Source organism: Cupressus sempervirens, chromosome 8 (genome assembly GCF_028749045.1).
Source record: "Cupressus sempervirens isolate cs-2001-9-10 chromosome 8, ASM2874904v1, whole genome shotgun sequence".
Classification (NCBI taxonomy): domain Eukaryota; kingdom Viridiplantae; phylum Streptophyta; class Pinopsida; order Cupressales; family Cupressaceae; genus Cupressus; species Cupressus sempervirens.
In genome coordinates this window covers 201602769-201617291 of record NC_143125.1, presented here as the reverse complement: position 1 = coordinate 201617291, position 14523 = coordinate 201602769, and the positions used below count along the sequence as shown (strand labels likewise).

Genomic DNA, 14523 nt, shown 5'->3' with positions numbered 1-14523 from the left:
CCAATTGCAGGAACTTGCTAAAAAAGAGGGACATTACACATCCGTAGTAGTTTTGGTGAAGAAGGACAAGACCCTCAGGATGTACATTGACTATCGAGTCTTGAATAAGAAGACCATCAAGAATAGATACCCAATTCCCACGATCGACAAGCTATTGGATGAACTACATAGAGCAGTTTATTTCTTCGAGATTGATCGCCATTCTGGTTACTACCATATATGGATCAGGCAACAAGATATCTAGTAGACAACATTTTGTCGTCACTATGAATATTGAGTTCCTTGTCACACTGTTTGGGTTGACCAATGCTCCAACCACCTTCAGTCTGCATGAACCACATCATAAGAAGCGACTCCATAATTTTTTGGTAGTGTTCTTTGACGGCATATATTTACAACAAGATTTGGGAGGAACATCTGAGACATTTGGAAGAGGTAATAGGAATCATGGAGTCATATTCTATATGTGAAGAAATCCAAGTATGAATTTAGGATAACTGAAATCTTGTACTTCGGTCATGTCATCGGCACGTGAGAGGCTCATGTGCATCGCAAGAAGATTCAAGTAGTTTTTATTGGCCCACATTTCCACGGATTTTGGTAGAAATTTTGTATAATTGACTGTATGGGGTTCAGTACTAGTTGTACATCTGAGGGGGTTGAAGAGATCGACCATGTACTAGAAGTGAAGTATTGAGGAATTTTGTCTTATGGTGAAAACTAAAGCATATAGTAAAGGCTTGTACAGAAGGCATATTGTGTGGGTCAAATATATCATATGGTGTAAAGAACCGAACTAACTTCTAAGTAGAATGCTGATACACATCTGGATTTTTTGTAATTTTTAGAATATATGTTTTTTTTTGTAATTTTTGAAATATGGATATATAACTTCAAAGGAACCAAAACACACCAAATTTGAATTGCAAAATCAAAATTAATTACATTGAACGAAAGCAGCAACTTAGAACCTGGTTTAATAATTGATGAATGTTTGGCCTTGCCCAACTGCCCCAACCAGTAATTCGATCAGACTTCTGTCATGCTGGTTCACTGAAAATCAATATCTGATTGCCCTTTCTGCCCTACAATTCATGCACAAACTCCGGCAGAGGTTCCGAAAGACAATCTCAGGTATAAGAAAATGAACTCTGACCAATGTTAGTGAATTGTTCCACCCTGAATGCAGATCGCAAGCCCAAGAAATTATTTGTAGACCTCCTTCACACTCCCACGGCTACAATTCAGACTCCTACATGGGTTGAGATAAATCGCAGGCCCAAAATCATTAGCCGTCCAGCCTCTATGTGAACATGTGGCTCAATATTAACCAATCGTACCTCATCCAAATGAAACGCTGCTTCCCAGATAGCAATCGGCAGCTCTCAATTTCACAATTTTGAATCTCTTAACCTCCACAACAGTTTGATAGAAGATTCTCCATGCCTATCTATCTTTAAATTTCATAAAATTCTTCCTTCACATAAATCTCCTTAGACACAGATTAAACAGTGGGAAAAGTTTGACAAATTTTTATACAACAGCAACAATTTGCAACGATACTCAAAATAATTCCCAGAATTTCAAAAAACCCTCAGCTAGTTATTCAATTAAGAAGATATATAGTCAAGATATCTCACATTCTCCCAAGAAGTCATATTAATAATGCAATTTTGAGCCAATTAGCTTCACCCATCCACCTTTCACTTATAAGCAACTTTTATAATATAAACTCTAGACACTTTATAATATAAAGCACAATAATAATCAAGTGTGCAATAAATATTCATCCATCATACTCGAAATAAAAATGACTCTATCAATAATCCATTGTAAGATCAAGTATCCAAATGCCAGAGGCTCACCCAGCCTAAACTGCTCAACCAAAAATAGTAATTGCCCAAAAGTGACTTACTAAAAATAGTAAGTCCAAAAATAGAAATTCCTCGACAAAGACCCCCAAACCAAAGCGCTAGCTCACGAGGGTCACAATGATGAGCTGACAAAACCATACTCCAAAAACCTACTAAAACGGGGACATTACATATGGGTAGTTGTGTGGTACTAAGCTGTTTGGTACATTACAAATTCTCACACCATTAGGGTTATAATTTCAATTTGGTTGATGCTGTTTTGAACTATAGCAGCAATCTGTTATGGTTTGATATATTCATGTTTGCACCTTTGATGGGCATTCATCACATTGTTGCAGATTCACTTAGACTTAAATGGATAGTTGGCATTGATGACATGATGAGAGACACTAATCTTTTTCATTTAGGGAGTGTGATTGCATCATAACATGAGATCTAGGGATTCATGTGATGGATAGAATTGTTCCCAAAATGTCGCAGCATGATAATGTGGTCGATGATAGTTATATCAGAGTGATGCAGTGAATAGGCAACATAGTTTCTCTAAGATTGTTTTGGGATCTTGGTATTACAACTAGCATATAGGTGCAAATAGCATTTGGTTTGGCATGTGGATGCATATTGCTTGAGGGCAAGCAGTTTTTGGGACGGGCAGACTATGGTGTCTCCATTTTGTGCCTTCCTAAGCATCAATTATTTTCAAAGATCATCCAAATAGTTGTGGCCCCCAAACCTAATGTGGTGACAAAGGGACCTTCTGTGGGCCTCAAGGGTTATTCAACTCACCACTTGGTCATCTATATTAGTGTTCTCCATATTAGTTCATTAGGTTATTTGTGGTTTTCCTCCTAGAGGTCTTTCATGCTTCGTTTATACACATTTACTATTTAGTAAGTCACTTGGATATTTGGGTCCATGCTATTTATGGTAAGTCATCTAGATGGTCAAAGGCCACCATGGTATCTGAAAAGTTGCTAGGATCATCTAGATGGTCAAAGGGCACCATGTTTATATTTGAAAAGTTGCTAGGATCAATTGTTAGTTTGATACTTGGTAGTTAATGTAGTTTAATGATTTAATTTAATTAGTTAAAGTCTAATCTAGCATTGACTTGATTATAATTAATTAAGTTAAATCTCTTTAGGTTTAAAGGAGATATAAGGGGTTAAGTGTGATTTAATATATAATGTCATAAAGTACAATTATAATGCCAAATGGGGTGCCAACATATAGAGGGGTAAGGATATTGAAGTGACTTTATATTAATGAAGAAATTGTGAAGGGTTCAAATTTATTTTTTTATGAGGGGATCACTTTATTATTAATTTCCATATGCAATTGAAAAATTTAATTATAAAAATGAGAATTTTAACTAGGGTTTCCAGAAACTTAATGAGAGGATTATAAAATGGGGTTTGTGGAAGTCATTTGATATACCTATTTTACTTTATGTTTCTCCCTAAGAAGTTTGGGAGTTTAGCTTGCAATACAGGAAATACGAGGACGAAAACCCTTAGAGTTTCTCCTTGGTTTAGATCAAAGAACCAAAATCTCGGAATCAGCAAGGCCGACTCGACTCATGAATTGGATTGGAATCAACTATGAATTGGCAAAATGAAAAAACCCTTTAAATTTAGAGATTTTAACAATTAGAAACTTATTTCATGCACCCTTTATTGAATATAACTTGAAAACACTTTAACATCATCAAATTGAAGCTAACATACATAAACAATGAACATAAATGATAAATCCATCACATGCATAAATTGTAAATTGTAATTTGTAGCTGAAGTAAATAGAAAACATAGGATCATATGATGTAGATATATAGAATTATAAATGGTGTCAAATCATAAATGTATGTAAGATGAAGATCCATAAAACCAATGACATCAAATCATAAATGTATGTATGTCTATTTGTAAACAAAATGAAAAAAAGTCTATCTACTCTAGCTCTAGCTCAAGGCTATCTCTCACTTTTCCTCTTTTTTCGACATACTCAACAAATAGAAGGCCTTTTAGGGTTATAAGAATTTTTTTAAAGAAAAAATTCTTTTAAAAAGTTGTATTTTATATGTTTTTAAGTTGCTGGATTGGGCTGCCTGATTTTTCGAGTCGATTCACAACATTTCATGGTGATTCATGCAATTCATGGGCAAAAATTGATGATCCAATTCAGCGGGCTTGCCAAAAATCGCCCAGCTTGTTTCATATCGCCAAATCACATGAATCGCATGAATTGCCATGATTTTTGATTCTCTGGTTTAGATAGAAAGCAAAATTCATCTTTGGTATGGATTAATTCAGAATTCACCATTGCGCTCATTATAAGATTGTTGGAAGTTTCAATTGGAAATCTCTTTGGTGGGTTTGACAATTTTTTTAAATAGTTTCAGTTTTGATCATGATACGACTATAACATTCTTTTGGCACAAGGGTTTGCATATTTTGGGTAGGGTTTGAGGGTCAACACTTTATATCAGATCTTCAGAGAATATTTGCTACTGTTATCAGTCATTTTGGTCACCAATTAAGATAACTGTACACTTATGAATATTGGGCTTCTATCTCTGCTTTTGGGTATGTATGTGTCCATTTTGACTTGTAATATTCTTCAATCTGAGACATTAGTCTGCGTTTTTAATTGTATGAAACTTATTTTAGGTCTGAACTGATGCTAATAAAGTGAACTTTTATTGTGAAACTTGATGTATATGTTTTATGCATTTAGTATTTGCATTTCGACATGTTCTTTATTATTGTGCATCGAAAACAAAACAAGAAATGAGAAATGAGACATTGCATGCAAAGTATTTGACAAAATGTCAAACATCCAAAATTTAAGAAAGAATGGATCAGAATTAGCATGGGTTCTTACACCAACATCCTTAGATAAAAGATTATTGAATTTAGGTGAAAGACTTTCTATTTCTAGTAACCCATGATATCATCATTACCTTTCTCAACATTTATCAACAAGAGGATAGTATTTGCTTGTGTTCGTAGGAGGATTGGATGAGACTAGGTTTTAGATATGAAGAATTTTGGTTTGCAGGACAAGATTAATTTTGCTGTTTTTCTGTAATCCTGAAATCCTATATAGCATCAACATCAATGATATCCTTATATTGGAAGTTTTCAAAGATTTCATAAATTTATCAAACTAATTAGTTGGACTTCCATTTCTGTTTCCACCTTTCCCTCTATGCCAACTCCTGTGGAGGACTGTATTCCAGGATAGAAAAATCACTAAAGGGTTTGAGAGAAAGCAACTGTCAAGCATTGTCATAGTACTTGGTTCTTGAAGGACTTACCATGCCCACTTTTCCTTTTTTTAGTGCTGTCCATCCTAGCTTAGCATATTGGTCTTGTGTTAACTTTGACATGCTTGGTTCAATCCCCTAAGGTTGGAATGGCTTCATCTATCTCCTCCCCATGTAAACTCCTTTGGAATCATGTCAACATCCTTGATAAATGGTTGAATATGTATTAAGGATGTTACTTGTCGACTCTAGCTGGGATATTACTATTACCTTCACCAACACTGGCCACTTAAGGAGATTATTTTCAAGGGTTTATTGCAGGATTAGACAGGACTAGATTCTAAATCTGAAGTATTTCAGATTGGTGGACAAGATTGATTTTGCTGTTTTTCTACTATCTTTGGTGTTTACCTTCTCCAGAATCGGCATCCGTACTCAACTCATATAAGAAGTTTTATCGATTCCATAGATTATATGAAATTGATTGATTGCTCTTCCATTTCCTTGTCTCCCTTTACCTTTGCCAAAATTCCTTCCAGCAATGCTATTTCTCACTACAACCAAGGCATCCTTTTCAGGTACCAGTATGGTAAATATTTTAACTAGAGATTGATTCTCTGTTGCTTGTTGGCCTTCACTTGCGTTATGTGAAAGATTTTGCTTTTGTGCTCCATGGGAATGCATCCCCTGGACTTTTAGACTTGCTACTACCCCCAATACAATAGGGGAATGCAAGGACAAATTTTTGTCTTCCCCAATGGTATTTCAAAATGGGCAAATCAGGTATCGTCCCAAAATGTCACTTGTAGAACAGCAGAGTACATGGGTATAGCTAGAAGTCCCCTACCAGTGTGGGGGACTTTTGGCTGTCCCCTATGGCCCAAGCCATTTTTGTACTGCCAGTGTAAGAAACTAAGGCATTTTAAATTTGACAAGAAAAAAAAAAAAGTGTCTGGCCCACAAGGATATCCAAACCACATTTAGCAGTACCAAAACCTAGTCTAAGCATAAAATAACCAAAAAGAAGAAATTGAAATTCATTTCACATTTGGAAAGGAGAAGAGCAGCACAAGAAGGAATGACTGGTCAGGGAGTGAAGAATAGTTGAAAGGGGATGTTAGGGCATTAAATCTACTTGATTTAGACTCTGATTATGGACAGTTATATATTATTGTGGGCTTCCATCCTTACTGTTTAGCAGTTTAGTTATAGCATTGGCATTTTAATATCTCTGTCATTTCATGGTTGAAACTTGGAGCCTTTGGGCATTTTTGCTATATGTATATAATGTATTGACAATGAAAGCATTTGAGTTATGTTACTTTGCATATTGACTTTCTTTATATATAAAAATCCCCCTAGTTTTTAAATAGCTGACCCCTGCCGTCCCCTAAGTATTGGCCCTAAAACGTACCGGGACCAGAAACATATTGCCATCCCTAAGCCATTTATGGGCATTGGAACATAGTTTTGCACACATTTATGGACATTGGTGGTTAAGTCAAATTGCCAAGAGTCTTGACTTTTGGATGAGCCTTTATAATCAAGAGGTTGTTTAACACTGATTCTATAGTTGACAAATCCATCACTTATGGTATACCTACAGGCTTGCTTCCACCCATATCTTTTATTAAATGCTTACTTAGGTCCACGGGTAACACATCCAAACATAATCCACTTGTTTCATTGCATCTTCTTTATTTGCCAACACTTCTTTAATATTGTCATGAGATTAAGAAGGCTCCAAAGTCACGGTATTATTCAACAACCAAGTATCTGCCTTGCAGATCCATTGCTTGAAGCATTTGCTTTAATGCTTTGGCAGTTTTGATTCCCATATTAGTGATACACATCCTTGTGGGCATTGGTGGGTTAAATTCTCATATAGCTGACACCCTTGACATTTGTTTGAGCCTTCATATTCAAGGCGTTTTTTAACAGCCAAGTCTCTGGTTCATAGATCCATCAATTATGGTAAAGGCTTTCTTACATGCACATCTTCTAATAAATGCTCATGGAGATCCATGTTCCTCAGATCCAAACGTAATCCGCTAGTTTCATCTCCTTTTAGCATTAGAGAATCCTGTAAATTTGTTGAATACATTTTCAATATTAAAATATCTTCTCTCTATTACTCAAAGCAACAGTTTGAATAGACAGATCCAAGCAGGAATGTTTGGTAAGCTAAATCTCATATTTGTCTTAAGTTTTCAAAGTCAAGATATTATTCAATGACCGATATCTAACTTGCAAATCTATTGCTTCTAGTAGATGGTTTGTTAATTTTTTTGGATTCATTCACGCATAAGTGATAGTCTTGGCACATGTTTTCTTTGGATATATGGGGATTAATGGATGGTAAATAATGAGAAGTCTGTTCTTAACTGTTGGATTGGGACATTCTATGTCTTATGTAATGTTAACTGGAATTAATTTGATAATCTAATTTGAAGCATATTTTTCAATGTGAAGTATGCTGTTGCTCAGTTGAACAAACTTGAAGATAGCATTCGAGAACGTTGGGAACAGAGAAAACTGCACAACAATGTTGGCTCAGGTAATTTCAAGAAATGCACGTGTGAATTTTTAGGGTAAGTTAGTTTTAAATTTTATGTAGCAGTGTTGAATGCAACTTCCAATGGCAGCGAGTGAAATGACTGGAACAACGTTACAAACTTCATTTATGTAAATGATCATTTTTTTAATTTTGAGATTGACTGCTTCCACTGTTATTTCATATTATAAGATTTCTGTTAGCATTTCCTCTTTTATGTTATGGTCTAATTTTGAAAAGAAATTTTTGGAGACAACAGTATTCATTCAGTACTATGCGATAGTGATGCGGAATCTCTTATAAGATTTTTTTTATAATGAACACAATTCTGGGAGTCACGAACAAATGGAGAATATTGTGATAGTGATTTTTAAAATCAAGAAGTTCCAGTCACAATGGGACTGTTAAATTACCCAGCACAGTGGATAACTACAACTTCTTCAGTCGTGGATAGATTCACATGGAATGTTGTAAAATGAATATGATGCAAGGTGCAAAGTGATAAAGAATTTGAACTAACTGTTTTCCTCTTTCTTTATTTTTAACTCTAAATTTTTCCTTTATTGTTAACAAGGACGGAGCTCAGATGATAGCGATCTCAAACAGAGGCGTGTTATAGTTAACAGGCCGGCAGATATTTTTTCAACAGCTTTTGATGGCACAAGAAAAGCTGTTAATGCAGCCATTGATAAAATATGTGAATTCACAGGTAACTGCACTGGTGCTGAAAAGCTATTTGATTGTTTTACACTCATTTAAAAAAAAATTATATGGTTTGCAAGAAGCATGGATGTGATTTCCATGTTGACATATCCTATCTTTACACACGAGTTCTACTTTGTAGCATTTTACTTTAAGTTATTTTTGAGCAAATGTCAAACTCGCTTTCTGTTTGCAGGAATAAAAATAATATTTTGGGATATGAAGGAATCTTTTATAGATGGATTGTACAAAGATTGTGTCTCACAATCACGAATGGAAACAGTGGTTCACAGCCTTGATTCGGTAGGGTTGTTAAAACTTAAAGAGGATGTTGGCCTTCTTGTACATTTCTTTGGCACATGAGAGACTATCACTGTAGCTATTATATCATAAAAGAAAAATTATGGATAAATAAAAAGACCTAAGCAGAGAGGACCAACCCAATGACCATAAATGGTTTTTGATATCCAGTTTTTAGATGAATCTTGATGGTTACCTTTTTTTCCAACTCTTTCAATTAAGAAATACATATTGCCAGTTCTTGTGTAACTGCATTGTGATGGTTACTAATGCAGGTGCTGGTGCAATTATGCGATGTTATTGTTGACCCTTTGAGAGATCGCATTGTAATAGGGCTTCTTCAGGCATCACTGGTGTGTTATGGGTTCATTCTTTGTGTTACTAATTTTCTTTGTTTGTGAGAAAGTCCTGTATTCTTGCAAATATATGATAGCATATATATCCAGTTTTGATGAATGCAAGTTACTACACTACAGGATGGTTTGGGCCGGGTGTTGTTGGATGGAGGCCCATCTCGAGTCTTCTCCCAAGCTGATGCTAAACTAGTGGAAGAAGATTTGCAAATTTTGAAGGTATGGTGAATCTTAGGAAAGAGTTGTGGATTTTCTATATACAGTTATTATTGAAGCAGAACACATCTAGAAAGACAAGGAATTGATTAACCTTTATAATTATTATCTCTATTAGAAAGGAATGGCTTGAGATACATTTAGAAAATAAGTCATAGCTATTTGATGTTGAGTATTTAAGGGTTCTTGACCTGAGATATAGTATATAAATTATGTTGATCTAATGCACAAGAAACTTTCTCCAAACTGTTGATAAATAATGATCTAGCATATGACTTAGAATTTTCTGAGAGAAGATAATTTGTCAAAGAGGAGGGAGTACTAATAATTCTATTTTTGATTGCTGCAAATGTGTTTCAATTTTATAAGGATGCACATTATTGAAAATTGGCTTCCAGGATCCTGGAATGTATGACCAAGGGAATAATAGATGCAAGTGTACTAAATTCTTGGGGAGTGTAATAGATTTTATAGTTAGTATAGATATTTCCAAATTACTCTAGAGACATGAATCTTTGCAGTTTCCATAAATATCTTATTATTTTACTTTTCCCATAAACATCTTAGTCTCTCTACTATTTGTCAGTCATGGACTTTGATGTAATTCGATTCATTATTTATGTTACAAGCTAGAGTTGTCGTTGCACCAAAAGAGCTGTTAATGCCCGATACAACCACTAGACTTATAGAACACAGGAGGCGGTTAAGCCATTTCACAAATCTTGAAGTGGAACGTTGGCGATCAGTCCAACAATCCTCCCGTAGCGTTACCTAAGGAGATTGGAACCTGTGACCAAGCTTTGATACCACTTGTTACAAGCTAGAGTTGTCGTTGCACCAAAAGATCGACCTGTTAATGCTCGATACAACCACTAGACTTATAGAATACAGGAGGCGGTTAAGCCATGTCACGAATCTTGAAGGGGAACGTTGGTGGTCAATCCAACAATTTATTTGTATGTTAACTTAAGAAAACAATCAGTATCTTCTTTGAAATGAATTGTGTTAAGGGTTGAAATGCTACTAGAGAGATGTACGCAAGCATGGAAGCGAACATAGAACTGAAATCATCACATATGCCAGAGTGCAATATAGAAGAACACATTGCAGGAAGAAATTCCCGAAGGATAAGATAGTTTGCCTTCATTTGCCTTTATCCTTTAGGAAGAAATTCTCAAAGGATAAGATAGTTTGTGTCTATGCAGTTGCAAAAAATATTGAATCCCAAAATTCATGAATGGAAGAGACATCATTTGATATCAGTGTTACACCAGTATGAGGGTACTTGGGAACAACGGGATGTCGGGGTGAGTTTCCGGGACATGGGGAAAATGGGCCTCATTTTCGGGACAACATGGGGATGGCCAGGGGACAGCGGCAAGGGGAGGAGGGGCGGAGAGGAGTGTTGTATATTATACATATAAAACTTGAAATGCTAGTTATCAAATGATGTTTCAATAGTTTACTAGAACATACCAAATTAAAATACTTGAACATAGCAAAATTGCAATATGAATTAGAAGCATTGACATTCAACATAGTAACATATTGCATACCCAATAGTAACATTCAAAAATCAAAATTCAAATAGAAATTCAAGTACACATCCCGCGCCGGCATGGTTGCGGAATGGTAGAGGTGGGGGTGCTTGGGCACTCAAGTACCCGGTGCAGGGAAGTCTCGGGGATGGGTACTTCAAGGTTTGGGAGGGGGGTGCGAGTCTCCAGGTTACACTGCTTGATATCATCACTTCTAAATGCTTTGTTGTCATGGTACACATTGGCATTGTCTCAAGTGAACATGAAAACATACTATTCAATTCCATCGAGTATATAACATTCTATGTAAGAATTTACACTTTGGGTCATGTGTTGTAACTTGTTGCAGATCTCAGGGATTATCGTTTAAATCAGACAATTGTCTAGCTAGTAGAGGATATTAATCATTTATGCTAGGGAGATTAAACATCAAACTTGAAGAGTTGACCAGACTTTGTGGTGGAAAAACACTAGTAATGGTAATTATTGTTTTAAAAAGTGTGTTTGACTTCCTCTGTGGGGTTATCTTCAGTTTGGATGCCATCATTGAGGGTTATATCTTACAGCAAATTTCAACTAATAAGTTGTGATCCAGTAAAGATTTATCCTGATGTAATCTTGTCGCAATCCAATCACCGCCACAAGCTGCGTAGCATTACCAATCAAAGTTGGTTGCTACATGCTATGTGATGAAGGCAAAGCTGAAGGGTTGTAATGGGCTGCCTAATTACAAAATATATGTATATCTTTTTGCCTTCTAAACGTCTGTTGTATTCAGTTCACTAGAATATGTGAACACTTAAGTAGTTATCAGCATTGACAATTCATCAAATAGATGGACACTAATGTAAGAATAATGTATGCATAATATATTTTCCGATAATCTGAAGTAAATAACAGTTTCGATATTTTCAGTACTAAGACAGCAATGTTTTTCTTCTTACAATAGCACACCACTCAAAAGATTACTACACACCAAGACACCATGTTTGCATGAGCTTGCAGACCAACAGCAATGTGATTCTTAAACTCCAACCACAAGTCTCAAGAAAATCAGTTCATAGTCTAGCTTGATTCAAACCTGTTGCAATTTCAGTTTTGTCTGCACAACGTTTAAGTTAAATGCAATGTGTTTGGCCGTCTCTGTTGCACTATCTCAAACCTAAATGGATATGTCTGTCACACTGTCTTATGGCTATACAGCTTCTTCTTTGAGATCACAGCCATGCATAGCCCAGCTGTAGCTGATTATCAGTCTGCATGACACTTGAACAGTCTTGTACGGCCAGCAAACTCGGATAATAAGCTTTTAACACCCCCAGACACCATGTAAAAATAGTTATCAGAAAGTTCCAGTTCAAACACTCCCACCACAAAACAATCACTCCCAGCTCTGAAACTTCTTGAAATAAAGTAATAAATATATTGCATAATCAGATTATTAACTTAGAGCCCAAGTAAATCACAAATCGTCTGAACTGTGTCTTGCAAGCACAAGAAGAATGTAAGCATAGAGGCATTTCATCCTTCAAACTGTTGAGAGAAAATCTCCAGAGTTTCAGCAATTTTCATATAATATCCAAGCATGCTAAAAAGAGAGCACTTCATTCCTTTTTATACACTTTCTCGCGGATTCACTATCTTGTTTCTTCAATGTGGGATAAAAAAATACAACATTGCTTTTTCTCCCTATTGTTTCGCAACCCCTATTTATCTTGTGGCCCTCTATTTTCTCATGGCCCCTATTTTCCTGCAAGTGTCTTTTCTTCAATATCTCCCTTTACCTTTTATATCTCCAGTGTGTTATAAAATAAAGGGGAGCCATTTAATTTAAATATTTCTCACAACTACAGATTATGCATTAATAAAGTTAAATAATTAAATTTAACTTTGTAGATATTATATAATGCAGAATAAATTATACTAATGATAAATAAATGAACCTGTTGATAGTGAGCAATTAACCATTGACATACCACTACAATGGTATTCCAAATATAGCCATAATGAATTACAATAAGTAGTAGGTGTGCCCAAAACTGCCCCAGAACACCTGGAATAAACTGTAACTGAAACTTTCTTGGCCAAATGGCCTCAAAGTCCCTTTTATGTTGTAGGAAACCCAACCGGTTCTGAGTTCACCACTGTAATATTTCTTGTGTTTCTCCTTTATATTTTAAAATTTGTGCTAAATGTATTTCGTCAAACAATTGGCCTTCAGAGTCTAAACTGAATTTCCTGATCTTTCTTGTGCCAAATTTTGTTATAAAACACGGACCCTTTGCAAAGTAATTTTCTCAAACACTAGTCCTGCAAAATAAAGGACATTACTTCATTGTGCTGCCATAAAAAGAAACATACTGCAACATATATAAAGTCTGAATTTTTGAAAAATAGTCATAGGCATAAATACCAAACAGTTAGTGTGCAAACCTTTATAAAATCAAAGTATTCATAATGGATACAAATAACAATTTTGATATTTCTGAAACATTATTACAAAATTGGAGAGAACCTAGCAATGAAATCTAGCCCATGTGTTATGCCAAAAAAACTCTCCAATATATATGTTGAAGTTCTTTGTAAATGTCCTTCAATTTGATGCCAAAGATGGAAACATTGATTTGAGACACCAATTATCAAAGAATGTGTCCTAAGTCTGCCAATGCCACCTCTAATATTTAAATCGTAGCCTGTAGAAGACTGATGCTTCACTTATATCACCTGCAACCTCTCAAAACTCAAATATTGAACTGTACATGGGTTGCAATCTGCCCTAATTAAAACTTTCTGCCCTTGCAATCAAATCTGAAATCCTATGCTGAAATACTTCTCACAATTTGATCACAAATGAAGCATAATGATGGTTCTGATTTAAACCATCCTCAACCACAATTTGTTGGATAGTTTCACCAGCTCAAAGTGCAAAAAAAGTTGGAAGAATTTTCATTTCTCTTGCTCGAAATCTAAAACCCTTATTTCATTTTCTTCAACACACGAACAAAAGAAAATGTACAAGTCATGAATGAATCCATTTTCTCTTGTCTTGGAATTTTTTATAATTCTCCAAGAGATATCTTTACAAATACTCTTGTCATAACTTAAAAATTCCTTAGCTTTTGAAACCCTTTGCTTTTTTTTTTGCAATTCAATTATTACCCCTCTTTTTGGTGCACAATATAAAGCATACTATATTAAACACTTATATCCCCCTTTAAAATAAACTGCACTTAAACATAAAGTTAAATTATATTATTTGTGATGCACTTTATTTAATCATACCATTTTAAGTCATTAAGTAGCCCCATTGATATAAAGTGAAAATATAACTTTATAATAAGCCATTTAATGTTTTATAATATATTGACCACTAAAATAATAATAACTCCCAAATATATATCCATTAAATATGTCTTGTTAAATAGGAGTCACACCTATTGTTTCCCAATGGTACCAAAGGAACTTTCCAAAAATAGAAAGGGTCTCTCTTAATCGTCACCAGAGTTACCATAAATAGTGAATACATGAAACTAAGCTCAAACAAAGTTCAATTTGAGCCAAACAAAGACTAAATTGGAACATACTAAATTGCAATGAGGACAAGACCCTCCCATAATTAAGCTTTTGCCTCAAAAGACCCTTTATCCACAATAATTAGCCTATGATTATCACAATAATAGGCTATCCCTTAAACTCTAATGCTAGCAAAAAATGGGGA

At 35.1% G+C, this 14523-nt stretch overlaps 1 protein-coding gene across 2 annotated transcripts in view; it reads left to right on the top strand.

The window, feature by feature from the left end:
* LOC149542215 (plant/protein (DUF810)) overlaps nt 1-14523 on the top strand; it is a 307344-nt gene that overhangs the window by 278263 nt on the left and 14558 nt on the right. Inside the window, exons 22-26 of one of the 2 annotated variants that reach the window (XM_089797228.1) lie at nt 7615-7699; nt 8283-8405; nt 8595-8701; nt 8974-9051; nt 9175-9270. In XM_089797228.1, the coding sequence (XP_089653354.1) occupies nt 7615-7699; nt 8283-8405; nt 8595-8701; nt 8974-9051; nt 9175-9270 (489 nt within the window). Of the gene's footprint in view, nt 1-7614; nt 7700-8270; nt 8406-8594; nt 8702-8973; nt 9052-9174; nt 9271-14523 lie in introns of both variants that reach the window. The other variant, XM_089797227.1, reaches the window with a different exon arrangement.